General features: G+C 43.0%; 2 protein-coding genes across 12 annotated transcripts in view; one reads left to right on the top strand and one right to left on the bottom strand.

Moving 5' to 3' along the window:
- The window catches only part of Ryr3 (ryanodine receptor 3), a 586,052-nt gene extending 584,114 nt beyond the window's left edge, over positions 1-1,938 (top strand). For 5 of the 6 annotated variants that reach the window (XM_017316705.2, XM_017316711.2, XM_017316712.2 and 2 more), the window contains 2 exons: positions 170-221; positions 1,074-1,938. In XM_017316705.2, the coding sequence (XP_017172194.1) occupies positions 170-221; positions 1,074-1,169 (148 nt within the window). In that variant the 3' untranslated portion in view covers positions 1,170-1,938. The remainder of the gene's footprint in view (positions 1-169; positions 222-1,073) is intronic. The other variant, NM_001319156.1, reaches the window with a different exon arrangement.
- A 100-nt stretch (positions 1,939-2,038) lies between these two features.
- Positions 2,039-20,945, bottom strand: part of Aven (apoptosis, caspase activation inhibitor) — a 138,371-nt gene continuing 119,464 nt past the window's right edge. For 5 of the 6 annotated variants that reach the window (XR_001783190.2, NR_149741.1, NM_028844.3 and 2 more), the window contains 4 exons: positions 8,067-8,137; positions 5,448-5,543; positions 3,216-3,552; positions 2,039-2,513 (listed from right to left, as the gene is read on the bottom strand). Coding sequence is in view for 4 of the 6 variants with exons in the window: in NM_028844.3 (NP_083120.2) it covers positions 2,398-2,513; positions 3,216-3,552; positions 5,448-5,543; positions 8,067-8,137 (620 nt within the window). In the remaining 2 variants the exon portion in view is untranslated. Of the gene's footprint in view, positions 2,514-3,215; positions 3,553-5,447; positions 5,544-8,066; positions 8,138-14,714; positions 14,876-20,945 lie in introns of those variants that run through there. The other variant, NM_001355631.1, reaches the window with a different exon arrangement.

Raw genomic sequence — 20,945 nt, 5'->3', positions numbered from 1 at the left:
AGGCTAATGTCAAGCCCAGAGGTTCCCCTGCCTCTGCCTCCGCCTCCGCCTCCGCCTCCTGCGTGCTGGGATTAAGCATGAGCCCCTCCATGACACACTTTTTTTTTTTTTTTTTAATTTAAAAAGCCTCGACCTTTCCTCTATTTGTTCTTTTTTTTTTTTTTTTCAGATTCTTTCTGATGTATTTGATTAACAAGGATGAAACAGAACATACGGGCCAGGTGAGAAACTCCTCTTAACTAAGAACTAAGTAGGTTTGTGTTGGGTCTTGACACTGAGTAGTACACAACGGGATACCTGAAGCTGTTCATCTCTTAGATGTATTTCTCCATCACCTTTTTTTGTTCCTTACTAAGACGTGAGAGTTCTATGGTGATGTCAGTCTCTTCCCCAAGTCCCCCCGGTAATCCTGCTCAACAAACACTGACATTTCAAGCCACTGTGCTTACTGCTTCTCTGTACAATAGCTGGAGGTGGGAGGACAGCAGAGAGAAAACGACAACGACAAACGGAGTGGGTGGCTGGAACAAGAGCAGGAGATGCAGAGTAAGACAGTGGGAGAGACAGCATAAGAAAGAGCGGCCTTGTATGTGGGCGACAACAGGAATGTGGAGGTGTGGAGAGAGGATGAGTGAGGAGCTGTGTCACAGAATTCTGTGACTAACTATGAAAAGAAAGGTGGAGAACACAGGAAGAAAAGCCTAGCTACTCAAAATCCAAACGTCAATGGGCAGGAAAACTTCATAGCGCAAACACTAGGCTTCTAGACCAGGCCTCAGGTAGCATCAAATGTCCCCTCAACTTGAACTCTCCTTTAGTCCCCCAGTTACAACTAGCATGGCATTGAATATGCTAGAAGGGGCACAGGTTGGGTTACCCCTTCAGTCATGACGGGAAGACTGTGATTTCTTGCTCACAGAACTGAGCGGGCTAGGGACAGAGTGAGACCATGCCCGTGTGGCCGCGAATCAATTCCCACCAGTCTTCCTAAAGGAAGTCACACAGAGCAAAAGCAAACTGGACTTTAGCTTATTGTGGTTTCACACAAGTATCACTTGTTCGCACTGTTTCAGGAATCCTATGTGTGGAAGATGTACCAGGAAAGGTGTTGGGACTTCTTCCCAGCTGGAGACTGCTTTCGGAAGCAATATGAAGATCAGCTCGGGTAAACCTGAGTTCACGACAAGCTACAGTTCTGAACAGCCACCTTCTAATGCAACAGAGTCCGTCTTTTACACTTTAACAACAAAAAATAGATTTGGTAATTAACTTGGCTTTTGTGCACGAAGGATGGCAAAGTGTCAAGGAATCCACCTGACTGCTAACGGAGCTCTCGTTTCTACAAACTTAGTAGTTTTTCACCGACATGGTTCAGAGAGAAATGCGAAATCTTGAACACCTGAACGTCATGTAAGAGGACCCTTGCCAGGGACTGATGGGCAGAACTACACAAAATCATGTTCAACTCATGTTACCTTCGATCTAATTTTTCCATGGTACTTGCTAGTGACTGTCTCCAGAATCAGCTTGAAAAGCTTTAAGCAGCTAAAGAAATAGAAAACAAACACTTTGTCGAAACTGAAATATCGATTAAGTGCCTTAAAAAATCTCTTTAGATATAGCTATGCAAGTTTTTTATGTTTGTGTTCCAGAAGGACAACTCCATTAAACAGCTGTGCTGCTCCTCTGTCTTACGTCATGACACTGCACTTGCAGGTTATTCACGTCATTTCTTCAGTAACAGCTTGTCACCTGCTGTTATCTGGAGAAAGGCACTGTACTGAAATTTCAGAAAAAATCTCAATCTTATACCAAACTTGAGTGATGCAATATGGTCCCATGTAAGTAGTGGAGCTGCCATGTTTTAGGTCAATCTCCAATAAAAAGAAGTGCCCACTGCAATAAAGTAAAACATGCCAGTTCTGGGTTTGAACTCTTGTCATGTGCCACTCTCAAGTTATTCTACAGTGACCTGACTACTGGAGTCAGGGACATGAGACAAGTGGCCCAGGGGCTTCGTGAAGAAAGGAAACATCCATAGACCAGAAGGTGTTTATTTTGACCAACTTCATGCCTTGAGACTAATTCCCTTAAATACCACCTGTTATGCTGTAAATGTTGACAGGAAGGAGGTTCAAAATGTAGCTGTGACATCCCCTGTCCTTAATGAAATCTATTAGATGACTAAGCCAGATAACAACAGAAATGAAGCCTCAAACAAGCCTCATACATATATTCAGATGCCATCAAACACAGAGGTAGGTGTTGGCTGCTGTAAGCATAACAGGACGTGTTAGCATGGGGTAGCTGGTAAACGAGCCCGTCCTCACAAGACGGGCTCATTACACAGAAGGCAACCAGCATTTGCTTCAGGCACTCTTCCCCCTTGACCCCGCTTCAGGAAATCATGCTGTCCAGCCAGTCCTCCAGCTCTTCCTCGGTGACATTCTTCGATGTGCTTGGCTGCTCAGGTTCCACATTCTTCTCTCTGGTCACAGAAGGTTTTTCAGGACCTATGGAAACAGAAGCAACGTTAGCCACTCCACGTCAGTCCTCATGGTGAGGTTAGATAAGGCTTCCTTGGGGGTATGCTCGAGGATATGGTTCAGCGCAATAAATTTTCATTATTGTCACCCCCTAAGATATAATGAATAGTATCTAAACAAAGTAAGAAAAGATACAGGTTCGCTCTTCTATTAACTCGGGAGATAAAGCTCATTGCTCACTAGTTTTGTGGGGTTTTAACACAAAAGGCCAACAGCGTGGCTCAGTGTCCTTTTCTGTTTGAGGCAATCTTGAAACATCATGACTCTTGTGCATGACATGACAGTTATCTGAGGCCCCATCACATCAGATGGGCGACCAGCTCACCAAATATTCACAAACTATAAAGCATTCCTTTGCTTTAAAAAACAAACCCAAATACCAAGAAGCATGAAGAGTTAGTTTTCCTAGCCTGTTCAGTCGATTAAAAGGTCTTCTATGAAAAGGCTTTTACAGCAGTTCAATCTGGAGCTTTAACTTTAATACTGCAACCAGGCTGGTAGCCACTTTGGAAGTCTGGGATATTGAGTAAGGGAAACTGTCAGAAAGGTCAGCTCAGAGGAAGCTGTGATTTGCCTTGGGAAGAGATACCTGGGACATGGCTCGATCGATGTCAGACACAGAGGGGTATATTTTGAGAAGATGGCTGGGAAACAGAATGAAGGCCATACCTGTTTCCTCCTGGGCTACCTGCCCATCTTTTTCTGGTTCCTGGTCCCGAGATGTCTGGTCTGGAGAGATATTGCCTTCCTCTTGCACAGGTGCATCTAAATGCAGCAACATATCTAGTTCTTCTTCCAGGTGGTCTGCCACTGACTGTGTTGGGGTAGGTGCTTTCTGCAAACCTTCTAAAGGGCTTTGCCTTAGACTGCCTCTGCCCAGAGACCTGGGGCAAGCACCAGCAGCAGATCTGAGCTCAGAGATGGGTCCCCTTAAATGCATGCCCAGCTCCTTGCCATCATCGTTTCTCCTTGGTTTCACCTGTGGAAGTTCTAAAGGAATTGTGGTCTGAAAAAAGAAGCAGGATTATCAGAGATTAACAGGGTCCTTGTTAAACTTAAGCAGAAGAAGTTGAGCTGTAAAACCCTGTAAGTAGGAATCTCAGTTCTGACAGCCCATGAAGTATCTTCTGTTGAAGCTCAACTCCAGCACTCTTCTTGATCCACCCAGGGCAAATGAGGAGACTTTGTGGAAAATCATAGGGCTGTGTGATCCGCTCTACCCCCCCCCCCCCCCCATTATGTGCTAACTAGCTCAGAGGTGAAGTTAAAAGCCCACATTTTCCTATCCTTAACTATTACATAAGTCTATTCAAGTTGGTACTTAAGACTGTAACAAAGAATGACCACCTATTTGTAAAAGTTAGTAAGAAGAAATTAGCCAAGTAGACCTGTTTACTGTGCTTGGATGCAGGGATACAAAGGGACAAGATCATTTGCCAAGATTTTGGTTACATTTATAGAAAATTCAAAACCAGGCAAAACTACAGTAACAAAAGCCATGGTAATGACAGTCGAGGGACCGGATGGTAATTCAAGGGATGTGTGATGGCCTCTAAGGAACTGGAAATCTTCTGACCTAATATAGATGCCAATTCCATGGTTATGCATACTTAGCTGTACTTTCTCCCCTGTCTGTGCTGTGCTCCAAAGACTTCACATATGGCTATGGAAAGTCTGTCTCAGTTATAAGGTTGAGAAACTCTCTTTTGGGGGTAGGTAGGCCACAGGGCTGGCATAAGTGCAGAGTAAAGTTTGGTGTGTGTCCTGAAGCAACTGGCTACTGCTCTTACTTCAAGACCCACATTGCCAGTAACTCCTCAAAGCTCTCTCGGAAGTTTACTTCAGCATGGCCCTCTAAGCATGAAAGAAGAGCTGATTAGGTGGTAACATGGAGTTGCCAGGCATCCCCAAAGAGGCTGGTGGGTGATCAATATGCCCAGCATTGTAGTTGAACAGAGCAAAGTCAGAATGTGAGCCTCTGTACTAATCCTATAGTCACTTCACAGATCTCTGTGAGAACCTGCAGTTCAAGAGCACAGTTGAGAGCAGAACGACAGACTATGGATGCAAGCGTGTGTGTCCAAGCACACTCCTTCCTCAACTGTTCTTTCCCATCCTGTTAATGTGACCTTGAAATGCTTCTTACAGAAGTCTGCTCTTTTTTATGTCCACCATCATTACTGGGTCTGCGCTAGTGTCTCTCACCTGGACCCAGAGGACAGCTTCTTTAAGATGGCTTCCCTACTCTGCCTTGCACAGGAGCACACAGACATAGCCATGAGTCCACACGCCACCCGCCCAGCCTGCTTCCTAGTCCACCAGCAGTGTTTACTGTGATTATTTTCACTAATGCTGATCTGCCTTTCATTGCAGCTCAAGTGTTCTTATACTTCAGACTTCAGTTTACCCATTGTTTCCTTAGGAAACCCAGTCCTAGCCACACCCTGAAACATCAGACTCCTCACTAAAAGCTCTCCTGAGACACTGTAATCCACATTATTATCATTTCCATGCAGCTATGTAATTACTCCACTAAATAGATTAATACTAATCTTTCCCAGTAGATTGAGCTCAGGGAAGGAGAAGCCACATTCACCTACTTACCACGTGTCCCTAGTGCCAACTCAGAGCCTGACACCTGAATATTCTGGGTCAATAGCAAGACTTTATAGACTTTTTTGCATTCAATCCTATTACATTTGATCATTAAAATGTTCATATATAAAACATAATACAGTAACCTCAAACAACTGTTTTCCTTGAACCTTTACAAGATGATACCTCAATCTAAGACGTCAGTTTCTGATGAGAAGAGCTCAGGCTGAGACACCCTACAGGCTATGTTCCTCCCTCTGGTCCTTCCTCTGCCCCCACCCAGGCAGCAGGCAGACTCTGGCTTACCTGGATCAATTCTGAAGCAACATTAAGCCGGACTGCAAGAGGCAGCTGCTCAAGGGCTCGAACCAGTGACTCACTGTCCACGTAGAGTGCTGAATTCTAGAGGGGTGTTTAAAGGGAGAGATGATAAACTAACTATAAAAAACCATTCCCTGGAGTTACTTCTGTCTGGGAGTCCAATCATGAATCAATGAGTTTTAATGTCTCTCTACCAAACAGGGAGCCCACAGATCACTCTCTAAGACACATTTAGGACAGTGATCACCATCACATTGAGCAGGCACTCTAACCTTCAAACTGGAAGAAAACTAGCATTTATAGACATCTGACCAGAAACATCCCCTAAACTCAGACTGCCCCATCCTAGGCAGAAGAAAGAAGAACTGATTAGGTGGTAACATGGAGTTGCCAGGCATCCTCAAAGAAGCTGGAGGGTAACCTCTGCTTCTCTTCAAATCAGAAAACAGCAACTTGCTCTCTCCAGCCTGCTGCTCTAAGTACGGTGGTACCACTAAAAGCTTCACCCATTCACTCTTAACAATATAGTTCTTCCTTCTTCTTGAGTTTCATGTGTTTTGTGAATTGTATCCTGGGTATTCCAAGCTTCTGGGCTAACATCCACTTATTAGTGAGTGCATACCATGTGTGTTCTTTTATGATTGGGTTACCTCACTCAGAATGATATCCTCCACATACATCCATTTGCCTAAGAATTTCATGAATTCATTATTTTTAATACCTGCATAGTACTCCATTGTGTAAATGAACCACATTTTTTGTATGCATTCCTCTGTTGAGGGACATCTGCATACAACTCACAAAACACATGAAACTCAAGAAGGAAGGCCAAAGTGTGGATACTTCGTTCCTTCTTAGAAGGAGGAACAAAATACCCATGAAAGGAGTTACAGAGACAAAGTAGGGAGCAGAGACTAAAGGAATGACCATCCAGAGACTGCCCCACCTGAGGATCTATCCCATATATACAACCACCAAACCCAGACACTATTGTGGAGGCCAACAAGAGCTTGCTGACAAGAGCCTGATATAGCTGTCTCCTGAGAGGCTCTACCAGTGCCTGACAAATACAGAAGTGGATGCTCATAACCATCCACTGGACTGAGTACAGGGTCCCCAATGAAGGAGCTAGAGAAAGGACCCAAGGAGCTGAAGGGGTTTGTAGCCCCATAGGAGGAGCAACAATATGAACTAACTAGTACCCCAGAGCTCCCTGGGACTAAACCACCAATCAAAGAAAACACATGGTGGGACTCATGGTTCCAGCTGCATATATGTAGCAGAGGATGGCCTAGGTGGTTATCAATGGGAGGAGAGGCCATTGGTCCTGTGAAGGTTCTATGCCCCAGTGTAGGGGAATGCCAGGGACAGGAAGTGGGAGTGGGTGGGTTGGTGAGCAGTGGGAGCGGGGAGGAGATAGGGGGGTTTTCAGAAGGGAAACCAGGAAAGGAGATAACATTTGAAATGTAAATAAAGTAAATATCTAATAAAAAACCAAAACAACAAAAAAAACCAATATAGTTGCCTAAACAAGATTCAAAGAATAACACCACCAATCGAAGTGCCAACGTAGATAGGGGATATCTCAAAAGTCCCATCCCCTAGATGAAGAGCTATAAGCAATCAATGGCTGCAGAGAGGAAGAATCAGACTTTTCCAGAGACAACCCCTTGGCAGGTTATCTGATCCCACATGCTCAGCCCTAAACATATACTCACAAAAGCAACAGGAAATGGATAAAGTAGTGTGTGTGTGTGTGTGTGTGTGTGTGTGTGTGTGTGTAAAACAGTAACATTAAAAAGTCATCATCTGAGAGGGGGTGAAAGTAAAGAAGGAGTTGGAGGAAAATAATATAGATGTATAGTATTCTTGTATACAGTTCTCATATCAGCTTCTGGGACATGTACACACACACACACACACACACACACACACACACACACACACAAAGGGGGGGCATGCATTTGCATCCCACCACATAAGAATGTGAGGAAAACCAAGTATGTAGTAGTACAGGCCTATAATCTCAACATTTGGTAGACAGACAGAGGAGGGCCATGAGTTCAAGGTCAGACCGGGAAACAGTGAAATCCTTCCTTACAGATGCTCAGGATGGGGAAAGAGTGGGAGTTCAGCACTTCCTCCATTCCTTGCTCATGACAAACACAGCCTTTGTGGTTGAAGGACTGACTGAAGGCCTTCTATGATGTCTGTTTTTATTTCGTACACTTATCCTACTAAGTGAAAGGTAATAAAAGTACAAGGTTAATGAAGGAATGTGGGGGGGGGGGGAAGATTGGCAAAAAGAAGCAGAAGAAAAAAAAAAACAAATAACAAAGTAATCTATTTGTTAAAATCATAACCATTAACTTCCTCCTGAAGTTGTGAGCAATTCAATATAAGAGACCTTATCAGAAGCCAAATAAACTCAAGCTGGAAGGACCTTATCAACTAGTTCCCTGTACACTTTCTCTCCAGGGCAGGTATATGTAGTAATTAGCATATGAACTACAGCTACTTCCTACAGATCAGGACTTCGTCTCTGCCAGGTGGAGAACGCTGGCCTTGAGAAGAGCTACTACATTCAAGACACACTTGTCTTACCTGTTTTGGACATGAAGTTTCACCATCCCATTCTTTCTCCTCAGCAAATCGGAACTGTGAAAAGGAGTCCCCTAGAAATAGAAAAAAAAATATGTGTATGTGTGTGTGTGTGTATTACACATATATCTGTGTGTACACATACACATATATGTATAGTTTTATACAGAAAACACCTAGTCTTTCTAATTTCCCATTTTAGATTACAAGTAACATTCTGAGTAGCGAACCTCCCCAATACAGCGATGTTATCCACACGTCCTGGATCTAGTACATACATCTGGGCAGTGGAATATGCTCTTGACAGCTACACTTATTTCATTAGTTTTTTACTAAATAAACCACTATCCCACATTTTAAGGATCAAGCAAACAGGTGTGCAAATATGGCCATTTACCCATATCTAGTCTATGTCCATCTCTTCTGCTCAGTGTATTTAAAGAAGCTTATATTTATATTTTGGGGGGAGGGACGACAACAAGGCAGAAAAGAGAAGAGAGTACAGGAAGCATCTCTGGATTGGCCTGCAGTGCAACAGATGATCTCCTTTATACATTATAAACCCCCATTACCACTCCAACCTTCACCTACCTAGTCTGACTACAAACACAAAGCCAACTCAAAACACTGTGCCTTAGACCACTGTGTAAACCAGAGTGCACTTCTCTGAGATCTTGAGGTAAGTGAACAATGTATGATAGCAACATAAGCAAGCATGGAGAATGATCACGGGCAGCAAGCTCTATGCTCGGCCACGAGGCTTGCTTTGTGCATGGACACACACTGGAGAATTTGCATTTACAATGCATTTACACATGAAGAATTCTCTCCCTAGCTTTCACAGGGATCTAAACTTTGGCTCCACTTCATTTACTTTCTATCTCCCCAGGCAGGCTGTTTTGTATTTTTGTCTATGTACTTCAATGCTCTCTCATCTTTTCACCCTGAAAATCCCCGGGCCTCTCCCTTTTTATCTCCTACCTGAATTTTAAACTCAGCAGACTCGCTTCTTCCCTGTGTGCTACCTACCAGGTGATATAACCACAGAATTTATTCTTTTCTTTCATTTAAGGAATTTGGGGGAAAGGAAGTCAAAAAGGAAAATATAGACAATGGTAAAAAGTAGGACCCTCTACATCCAACAGCCTAAAATGCACATTAACATATTGTAAAGTCAAATGCAAGAGAAGGACCAAAGGCAGGGAAGATCAATACTTTCCGTTGTTAGCAAGCCAATTTGGTACTTCAAAATTCTGAAAATGGACTTCGACTGTCCATCTATGCATGCTTCTACTGTGAGTCTCTATGCTTACCATGTAAATGCCTGCACATCATCATTTTACCCTCACTACTTTTTATCAGAAGAAATGAAACTGAGGGGTTATAATTCAGGAAAGAGTTATAAGCTAAAACAAATCTACCCAGAAGATTAGAGCAGAATTCTCAGAGAAAAAGTGGAAGTCTTAAAATACCTTCATTACTAAATAAAGAACAAAGAACAAGAATGCAATTGTTTTACAAAGTTAGGGGGCAGAGAAAGCAAAACAGAGAGGAGTAGGAAGAACCAATTTTTTGTTCTTTTGACAGTGAAGGGGCTGGAACCCAAAGGTTTGTGCGTACCAGGCAAGTACTTTACCACAGAGCTATATCCATAAGCCTCATTATTTTTTCTTAAAGAAGTATGCACATCAACCAATCTTATAACGGTGGTATATACCTTATAAAGGTGGTATATACCTTTAATCCCAGCACTGGGGGCACAGAGGAAAGTAGGACTCCAATTCCAGACCAACCTGGTCTACATAGCAAATCCCAGGCCAGGCAGGCCAGCAGTCCACCATGAAATCCAGTCAAAGGAAAGGAGGAGGAAGAGGAGGAGGACGAGAAACTACTGTATAGACAGACAAAGATGGCTTCAAACTCAGATCCACCTGCCTGTCTGCCATGTGCTGGAATTAAAGGCATGTGCCACCACATCTGTCCTACGTATTCCTTTTCAAAGAGTGAAGACTTTGACTTTTTGATTTAAATGAATGAAATATTAAAATGGATAAAATAGAGTTACTCTTAAAATAGGAGAGCACCAAAGAGATCCAGGTGTGTGGATATTCAGACATCAGAAGAACATGATTATCTGTAGAAAATCAGTCTTTATTAGGGTTAAGTCAGCAGGCTAACCTATAGTAAATTAAGGCTATATCCCTACATCTCAATTCTGATACTCAAAACATATTTTGTATGGATCAAAGATGTAGACATTTGAGAAAGGCAGAACAACATATAAGGCTGAACTTTTTATTATTCAGAAGCTAAAGGGGTATAAATTAAATTCCATAAAAATTAACATATAAAATTATTTTAAGTCTTCTGTGACAATAAAAACCAAACTCATAGATGGCACAGTAACAAGAAGTATTTCAGCACAGACAAAAGGCTGTTGTTAGTACTATATAAACAGCTCCTGCAAGCTCTCAGAATATAGCAACCCAAGAGAAATGTAGGACAAGAGAATAGATGAAGAAAGGTGGCCTCTAACATATATAATAATTAAAAATCAGTCTTGGAGGATTTTAAAAATTAGCCAGCAGCTTACTGCCTTATTGAATGTTGGGGTTGTCATTATTGGGGGGGAGTAATGAGTGTTTGTGGGTGCACATGTGTATACATAAGTGGAAGCCAGAGGTGCCATTCCTCAGGCTGCCCACCTTTTCATTAGACTAGCTTTCTCACTTACCTGGAACTCTCAGAGCAGCACAGGCTGGCTGGCCAGTGAGGCTGAGGGATCCACCGATCCGAGCACTAAGATTGCATGTGTGTATCGCTACACTCAGTATTTTCTTTTTAAGTGGTTTCTGGGGATCAAACTCAGGTTCTCATGCTTAAAGCGCTTTGCTGACTACGCCATCTCCACAGCCCCATTTATGTCATTCTTGAACATCCACACGTGCCCGTGCATGTGTGAGTGTGTGTGTGTTCATAAAACCTCATAGATTATAATTATAACTAGGATAAGGCTCAATCATCAGGCATGCTGTAATTATTTTTAAGATTTCACAATTTTTAAATACCAACAAGAGTTTAATAATGATTGACTAACTTGTTATAAATCAATCTTTTTGCCAAAAACTAGAAGAAATGCCCTCCCCCACAGACAAATTCCACCTGAAAAAAACAGAGCACTCAACTGAACCTTCCCCAGAGAAGTGCACAAGGGGTTAAGCTGCCGTCCGGGACTGCTCTATGGTCTGAGCCAGTTCCTTAAGGGACCATGGAGATTGCAAGCAGCATCCGGGGTGGCGTGAAGCTGGAGGAGTGTCTCCAAATCGTCCACACAGGACGGGACGACATGAACTAGTTTAGAGCCATGGAGAGACCATAGTTGCAAAGTCAAAGTTTTCAGGTAGGGCCCCAGGTCTTTAATACTAGAAGCAGGACAGAAGGACTGCAGGAGCAAGCCTCATGTTGGATGCCGCTGTGAGCGAGCTCAAGCCTATGGCTGCAGCCAAGAACAGAAAGAAAACCTGTACAGGGAGTCTGAGCGGGGCAGCAGCCCAGAGCTACTTACAGTTTATCTATGTAATCCACAGTTTATTAAAGAGAATGAAAAACACAAGCCACCGTAGAGAGAGATCCAGAGATTGACAGGCTGGTGATGTTTTACAATCTATGTCAAACTTCATAGGCAGAAATCGTTAACAGTAAAAACAATGACACTCAGGAGGTCTGTTCTGCCCCACAGAAAAATCAAGTATGCATAAAGAAATGAAAATTTTATGGAAAAATGGGATATCTAAAACATACTGCTTTCAGTAAACATTACAATGATATAATTTAAGACCTCACAGGGCCAGCAGCCTTGCCCAGTGCTGAGAAAAGCACTTTGCTGTGCAGGCCTGTCCTGAGTTCGTTTCTTATATGTGCTGGAACATACACATGTTCCCTCTCCCCCCTCTCCTTCTCTGCACCCCTCCTGCCCACAAACACACTCACTCACTCTCTCACACACATAATTAACAAGAATTAAATTTAAATAGTCCTCATTGATAAAGCACATAGAGGTTAATTGCAAATAACACACTTGCTAAAAGAGGAGCTCTAGGATCTATCAACAGCTAACCCTGTCACTCTCACACTAAAGATGAAAGAATATTAGTATTTCTAAACTGAGAGCCACAGAATACAAATCTTCTAAAAACCTTAATTAAAATTTTCCTTTTAAATCATACTGTGACATACATAGAAAGAATGGTGTTCTCACCAATGTGTTCCTTTCTTATACATCAGACATGAGGGCTCTTCTCTAAGTAACAGTGTGCAGCAGGTCCACAGTAGGCTCAACTTTACTCCAGCACAAAGGGAGTGCACCAATGACATGCTTCATGACTTACAAGGGACTACAGCGAAGCCTTCCTGGACACTCATCCAACATCCTAAAGCAAAATGGAAGACTGAGGCTGTTCTGTAGGCTGCAGAACAACGCCCAAGTGCCACTCTGCAGATAAGAACACCTGCGTGGCAGGCCTACTAAAGCCTAACATGCTTTCTAAGAGCGAGATCTGCAGAATCTGCTAAAGCAGCAGGAAGGGCAGTGATGGATTGGTACAAAGTGAGAGTTTCTACATTCCCTTATATCAAAAGCTTAGGTGGCAGTGGTGCTGTACCCACACTACAGAGGGAGGCTGGGGGGCGGGGGTTGAGCCCACTTGGAGCTGCTCTGGCGACAGAGTTTATGTACATACAATAAAAGCTGAGATGTAACCGGGCGTGGTGGCGCACGCCTTTAATCCCAGCACTCGGGAGGCAGAGGCAGGCGGATTTCTGAGTTCGAGGCCAGCCTGGTCTACAAAGTGAGCTCCAGGACAGCCAGGGCTATACAGAGAAACCCTGTCTCGAAAAACCAAAAAAAAAAAAAAAAAAAAAAAAAAAAAAAAAAAAAAAAAAAAAAAAAAGCTGAGATGTGAGACAGAAATTTTCATTATATTTTGAAAGTCCTTGCTCTATTGCCAACTTCAGTTATCTTCCATATCCAAAATAAAAAGGGTTTTCTCAAAATCAAGTAATTGTGCAAAGAATCAAGTATTAGATTATTATAGGTATGGGGGAAACAACTTTAAGGATGCTTCCAAAAATATTGAGAAAGAGGCCAAGGAGATGGCTCAGTAGATAAAAGAGCTTGGTATGTGCACAAGGACAGGAATTCAGATACACCTGAAACCACCTAAAAAACCATGTCTAGCTATGCATGCTTCAGCCCCAGCACTGAATGCATAGAGACAGGCAAATCATTGGGGCTGGCAGGCAGGCAAGACAGGTTGCTCAAGTCCAGGTCCTGGTAGCAACCTGGTCTCAAGGAATTAGGGCACGGAGTGATGAAACAGCACACAGAACATCTTCCTATAGACTGTGCACATTCTCTCTCTCTCTCTCTCTCTCTCTCTCTCTCTCTCTCTCTCTCTCACACACACACACACACACACACACACACACACACACACACCACTCACACATACACCACACACAAAAATGAATACACTGAATAAATAAATCAAAGAGTGTTTCAAGCAGTGTACAATGCTTTGATTTCTGAGATTCCCTGGGTAAAACTGATCACCATCAATAAATCTCCAGGTGCAGACAAGAAAAGCCTTTCCCCACTCTCTCTCTATTTGAGAGGATGAAAGCTTAAGTATGGAAGAACAGTCCTGCCACCAGCGCTCTATCCTGGCCTGACAGTATCTTGTTCTTCTGCCCACCTCAGATGGAGGTTGGTGCCTAGTCAATATGACAAACATGTTTGCAGTGCTGGTGTGACCACAGGCACAGGCTCACAAGTGTCAATGGTGGGACAATTGGCTGGGGGCTGGGGGTTGGAGAGGGAGCGGGAGAAAAACTCAAGAGAGGCAGAGGCTACCCTGATAGATGGACCCTGACCATGTGGCCAGAAGTGCATCCTTAGGATAGGCTAATGGAACAAAAGTAGCTTGGTTGAGACTCGAACAGCAAGTAACGAGTGCAGCAAATCAATAGGACTCAGTCCCAATTACTGGGGGGCTGGCTGGGTCAAATTAAGCACTAATAGAGTTATTAGATACCACTTACAACAACACATACCCACCTACTGACTTGACTTGTATCCCATGTTTCACTAGCTCTAGACAAGCACTTCACTAGAAGCGCCATCCCTTACGCTCAAACCAGGGTCCAGAGTCTAATGAATCACACATGAACACTATAGGTTGACAAAGGTCCCACAGGGAACAGGAGGCCAATGATCTCCACAATGGTTGCCATGGAGACGGAAGGCCCTAGTTCTTCACTCTTAAAGTTCCTCATCTGTGAAACACTGCAATATTTGAAAATACCAGAGTAATTCTTAAGCCCACAAACTCAGATATGTCAATCCAGAAAAAGAGCCAAGCTCAGCCTATAAGGCATAAAAATTCTTATCACTCTCAATTTTTCGAATTTTCAGATTCACCATTTAAGATATGGATGTCTTTCAGAGTTTAACCTAAAACAGACCAGCACTTAACACTGTTACAGTGGAGGAGAGAATACAAGCCATTAAAGGTTAGGTCAAGCTATTTAAGCAAGAAGGGTAATCAAAATCTCTTGTCCTGCCCAACCATGAGTTGCAATGAGCTTTCTCACCAGCCGTGGGGCCCCCAAAGCCCCTGAGCATCAAATGTCCACATTGAATGTTACATATAGGATGCACCTATCTTTCCAGCATCCCTAGAAACCAGGTCTCATCTGCATGGAGTATGTGGAGGGGACCGCAGAGAGCCAGAGCCTTGTAGAGCTCTAGACTTAAGGATGCTGCTGCTGCTGACATTCTGGAACTTAGAATGCAGTTATCTCCTTCACATTATTGGTGAAATACTTCTGTATCACTTCTGACAACACGAGAATTTTCTTTTTTAGATCAATCAATTTTACAAGAAAGCCAACATCAAACCCTGGCACAGCACTCTAAGAGAGAGTAAATAATTTGAGAAACCTGAATAGAAGAAGCCAAAGAACTTCAGGTGGAAAGGATCCTCACCCTAGTTGCCTTGAAGTCAGTCTTTCACTAGCAGCCTTTGGATGAAGACATAGAACTCTCAGCTCCTCCTGCGCCATGCCTGCCTGGATACTGCCATGCTCCCACCTTGATGATAATGGACTGAACCTCTGAACCTGTAAGCCAGCCCCAATTAAATGTTGTTTTTTATAAGACTTGCCTTGGTCATGGTGTCTGTTCACAGCTGTAAAACCTTAACTAAGACACTGCCCAAACATAACAAAAAATGTCAATGCTTACACATACACACATACACACACAAAAGATTATAGTAAAGTAACCTTATTTATCCATTCAACAAAATTACATACAGTTAGACATGACAGGGTGTTGCTCCAAAGAAAAAATCTGAATTGTCTAATGCCCGCCTGAAGTGAGGTCATGAATCACAATCAACTACAGAAGACAGAAAGAAGGACCATGTTGCAGTGGAGGATGGGAAGGTGTCCTGGGACTAGGAAGCCCAAGAACCACACAGTGTGGAGGGAAGAAGGTTCCCCAGTGCAAGGGCATCCTGACACACAGGAGCTCGGGAATCACACAGCTCTGCCAGGAAGGCTTCTCAGGAGAGGTGTTGCAGCTCCCAGGGAGGGTCTCCCAGCTGAGCTGAGGAGCCTCAGCCCTGCTCCACTCTGTCACTTCTTCCCTCCTTCTCTTCATTGCTTCTTAGCTGCTTCTGATGACAGTCACACCAGGCAGCAAATCTCATAAAAGAGATTTATTGGCGGGTCCAAGATGTAAAGGGACTAATCCAGGAGTGGCCGCCTCTGCTCCTGGGAGGGAGCAGACAGCAGGGAGCTGAGCAAACACAGCCTTTACAATAGGGTTTCTTGGGGGAGGGAGGAGTGGCGAAGCTTTCTAGGGCAGAGATTTCCATGGAGATGATTGGTGGGATTTCAAATCCTGAGGTTTGGGGGGCTCAGGGATTATGGGTTTCCTGCTCAGGGACAGTGGATTTCAGTGGGAAGTTCATGGATTGATGGCTTTTGTTCAGACTTTTCACCTAAAGTTAGCATGATCTGGGGAGGGTCCTATTGAGGGCTGGAGATGACCTTTGTGACTGTTTCAGAGGCTGAAAAGCCATTAAGACAGTTAGGGAGATCTGGGAAATGGAGCATGGCCATTTTCCTGCCTTGAGGGCTTAATAAAGTTTACAAAATATATAAAGTTTACAAAGGGAGTCCACAAGTTCTCTTGAGTAGCATGAATAGCCAACAAACCGTATCTCTGGCCCCATTTTCCAGTGCTCTACATTAGAATATCAAAATCTATTCAAATAACAAAAACCGTAAAATGGGTATCATTTCACTACAGCAGAGGAAGACTTTAAATGGTATATAAAGTAAAAAGTTTTAAAATTTAAAGCCACATTATTCAAACAATGGTGAATTTGTGTATTTTTAATTACTTGGTCAGGTAATTTGACCTAGGAGTTTGAGCTAGCATTAAACTCACAATCCTCCTGCCTCAGCCTCTTCAATGCTGGGATCACAGATATGTGTCACCATACTTGGCTTCTGTGGTACCTTTAATCTTAGTCAGGATAATAAAATTATTCTTTCCAAATCCAAGATCATTTCTGTCAATACCCACTGAGTGTTTATGTTTTACTATCCTCTGTGATGGTTTGTGTATTCTTGGACCAGGGAGTGGCACCATTTAGAGGTGTGACCTGGTTGGAGTAGGTGTGTCACTGTGGGTGTGGGCTTAATATTCTCACCCTAGGTGCCTGGAACTCAGTCTTCCACTAGTAGCCTTTGGATGAAGACGTAGAACTCTCAGTTCTGCCTGCGCCATGCCTGCGTGGATGCTGCCATGCTCCCACCTTGATGATAATGGACTGAACCTCTGAACCTATAAGCCAGCCCCAATTAAATGTTTTTTGATAAGACTTGCCTTGGTCATGGTATCTGTTCACAGCAGTAAAACCCTAAGACATCCTCCCTCTGTTGATATGGGAATTTTATTAGACTAATAATTTCACACTGTTCCTTGGATACATCTATCTCACATATCAATGTAAGTCTTATTATCTGTTTCTCTACCTCTTCCTCTATCCAACTCAATGAGTGTGAGTGAGCTCCTACAGGCAGGGAAAGTCAACATGAACTTACTTTCTCATCTCTGTGTGTTGTTTGCTTTTGGAAAACACTATTTTACTAAGCTGTGATTTTAATGAGCAAACATTATCCAAGGTCATTTGAATTTTCAAAGACTTTTGATTAGGCTTCCTGACAAAAATCAGAGCACATAAGAGCACAAACTATAGTTTCCACAGCTACCAATTTGCCACACAGTGCTAAGGCAAGTCCGTCCCTGCATGGTGTGCTGGAGTGCTTCTCCTCTGGTGACATTCACATATCACTAACAATATCTAGGTTTTCATATCTTATTACAGAGTTCCATTTGGAGTTTCTAGGCAGTCTTTGCCAGACTTACAGTAGTCTATGCAACTCTGCCTTTGTGAGTGTCCCAGCTCCTGTTTCCCATGCAGTCAAAATTTCTGCACATTAATACACACTGCAGTCTACCATCTATTTCTGGGACCCTGCAGTACCTTGCACACTGCAGACAGTTAGAAGCTGTGCTTACTCCATAAATCCATGTGAGGAAGAATACATGAGCCAGTGAATGAATGTACAATTCTAAGACTAAACCAAAAAAAAATTACTCTAAGTGGTCTATGTGATGTAAAGGGGTAGACAATGGAGAAATAAGAAGAAAAAACTACATTTTCATGAGTTTTGCTGAATATGTAACAAAAGTCTAAAATACAGAATTCTGTTTGCAGTCAGAACTTTCTGAGACTGAGGACTTCAGATGAGAACAAGTAGGATGGAGTAAAAGATGGCAGAGGTCTTCAGTTGAAGTTGCTCTTAAATGGCTCTCAAAAATAATTAGAAACTAAAGATATCCTAAGTCATATTTAGTGATGACTACTGAAGTCAGTACCACCGATCTGTAAGATAGCAAGCAATGGACCAGTTGTTAAAGGGAGTTATAACGAGTCCTAAGATACCAAAAAGAAGTGGCTTTAAATATATTCTATTTGTTCATAATAAACAAGTTTAAGAAATTCCTCCTAGAAAAATTTTAATATATAGGAAGAGATTTATACAAACAGCAGCCTTGCTTACATTAGAAGGCAGAATGTCCCTCAGGCCTGTCTGCTTTTTGAAGTGCTGTTTGCAGTGCATAATGATCCCATTTAAATTCTTTCTTAAAGTTCTTGTTTGTTCTTTTTGTATCTCATATTTCCTGATCGAGAGCTGGGGTCACCACTGTGAGGAGCAACACACCCTGAATAGAGATGGGGCGGGGCTGTGGGAATGGCCACAGCCAGCTGCCTGTGTGCCCACCTTGCTAGAGGGCTCACCTCATGAGCTCTGCCTCAATCCAATGTGCCACGAACCAACATTAACTGGGAGGGTACCCAAATGCGAGATCCTTCTCAAGGCTCCTCAGGAAAGGAATGGGAAGGAAAGCACACAGGTGCCAAGGGCTCTTCAGCAGGCCTCAAGCAGCTCCAAGAATGGAGGCTGGGGAGCAGCTGTGGCGCCTTGAACATGGCGGCAGCACTACTGGCAACCGACACTGAAGCCTAGCGAAGGCTTAATGAGCAAACAGCACATGGCCAGATGGTCAGGCTTCCTACAAGCCAAGCAGAGAAAGCTGCAGATCCTTGTCCATGGGACACAAGGACGCTACAGATTCTTCCTTATAAATGATGTTCAAGATTCACAAACCAGCCTCAAGCTAAAACTAGCACTGTATTTTTGACATATATTCTCCCAAACTGGAGTCACTGTGCCCAAGAATAAAATATATCCTGGATGTATTTTTGTATGTTATTGTATTTTACAGTCTATTTACATGCTTTTACATACATGTGTACTTTGCCCATCATGTAAGAGACCAGAAGCTGGCGATGCAGAATGCGGCACCAAGCAGCTGGTCTCTCGGGCTTTATACTCTGAGTGCTTACTGAAACTTGTTCTTGCTGCTGCTGCTGCTGCTGCTGCTGCTGCTGCTGCTGCTGCTGCTGCTGCTGCTGTTGCTGCTGCTGCTTGGGAGGCAGATCTCACTATGCAGCTCTGCTGGCCCGGAGCTCACTACATACATCAGGCTGGACTTGAACTTGTGACAATCTTTCTGCCTCTGCAGAAACTTTAGCAAAGTTTCAGAAGGGTACCACCACACCCTCTTTCAGAAAACATGCTTAAATAAACTTGACTGTTTCATACACTCAGTATCTTTTCTATTTGTGCTCATAATTTTAATGAGAAATTATGTCTTCTTAGTATTTACTAACTATATTTTTGCCATGTGTACATGTGTTTACTTATGTGTATACATGTGTTCACGTGTGTACACATATAGCTGTAAAGACATACATGCATATATGTATGAGCATTTGTGTGGAGACCAGAGGTGGAAGTTTGAAGATCTTCCTCTGTCACTCTTTAGACTCAGAGGCAGAGTCTCACAGAACCTAGGAGCTGCAAGTCTGGGGAACCCTGGCCTGCCTTTCCAGCACTGGACCACAGGGACTGCCTATGGTGCCACTTTCTATGTGAATGCTGGGGGCCCAAAACCAGGGCCTTGTGCTATCACAGCAGGCAACTCACCAACTGTCTCCCCCAGCCCCCCATAAAGTATGCTATGTAATTATAGAGAGCCTTCTTATTACAGAGATTTGGGGGGGGGGGAGAAGAAGGGAAGGGAGAAGGGGTAGAGGGGAAAAGGAAGAAAGCAAGCAAACTAAAATAAGAGGAGGGAGCAATAGGCTAGTTTAGCGGGGAAAACTGTTCACACTGTGCACACTTTGTGCAGAGCCTGGATTCCACACGTATGGTATGTGTGTGCGTGCGTTTGTGTTTATGTGACTATGTTGATATGAGACAGGAAAACAGCAAATATGAAACTATCTTGACTGGAGAGGCCCCACAGGACTTAGGGAGAAGAGACAGGGAACAGATGAACATGAACAATGTCTGACATATACCTATGACAATCCATGATGAAATCTATTTACCCAATACTTTTTAAAAATAAAAATAAGTTGGATTTAAAAGTTAAAAGAATATAATGCTGTTTTGAGTTTATTCAATTGCTTATAATGTGTTGCAAGTTTCCACAAAAAATTTTCCTAAGCTGAATTTTCTTAGACGCTAATTGTTATGTGTAAACTATACGATTAAAAGGTAGTACCTAGCCAGGTAGTGGTGGCATGTGCCTTTAATCCCAGTACTCGGGAGGCAGAGGCAGGCAATCTCTGTGAATTTGAGGACATATGGTCAATGTCATTCTGACATTGGCCTCAAAGCATTTGCAAGTGATTCTCACTAGGTGGCAGTCAACATGTAGAAGAATGCAAACTGATCCATTCTTATCTCCCTAAACAAAGCTCAAGTTCAAATGGATCAAGGACTTCCACAGAAAAGCAGATACACTGAATCTAATAGAAGAGAAAGTGGGGAAAAGCTTCAAACACATGGGAAATTTCCTGAACAGAACACCAATGGCTTATGCTCTAAGATCAAGAATTGACAAATGGGAAGGACCTCATAAAATTGCAAAGCTTCTGTAAGGCAAAGGACATTGTCAATAAGACAAAACAGCAACCAACAGATTGGGAAAGATCTTTACCAACCCTACATCTGACAGAGGGCTAATATCCAACATATACAAAGAACTCAAGAACTTAGACTCGAGAAACAAATAACCCTATTAAAAATTGGGGAACAGAGCTAAACAGGGAATTCTCAACTGGGAAAACTTAAATGGCCGAGAAGTACCTAAAGAAATGTTCAACATCC

The sequence above is a fragment of the Mus musculus genome, chromosome 2 (assembly GCF_000001635.26).
Source record: "Mus musculus strain C57BL/6J chromosome 2, GRCm38.p6 C57BL/6J".
NCBI classification, from domain to species: domain Eukaryota; kingdom Metazoa; phylum Chordata; class Mammalia; order Rodentia; family Muridae; genus Mus; species Mus musculus.
The sequence above is the reverse complement of the archived record's forward strand: the minus strand, read 5'-3'. Positions and strand labels throughout refer to the sequence as shown.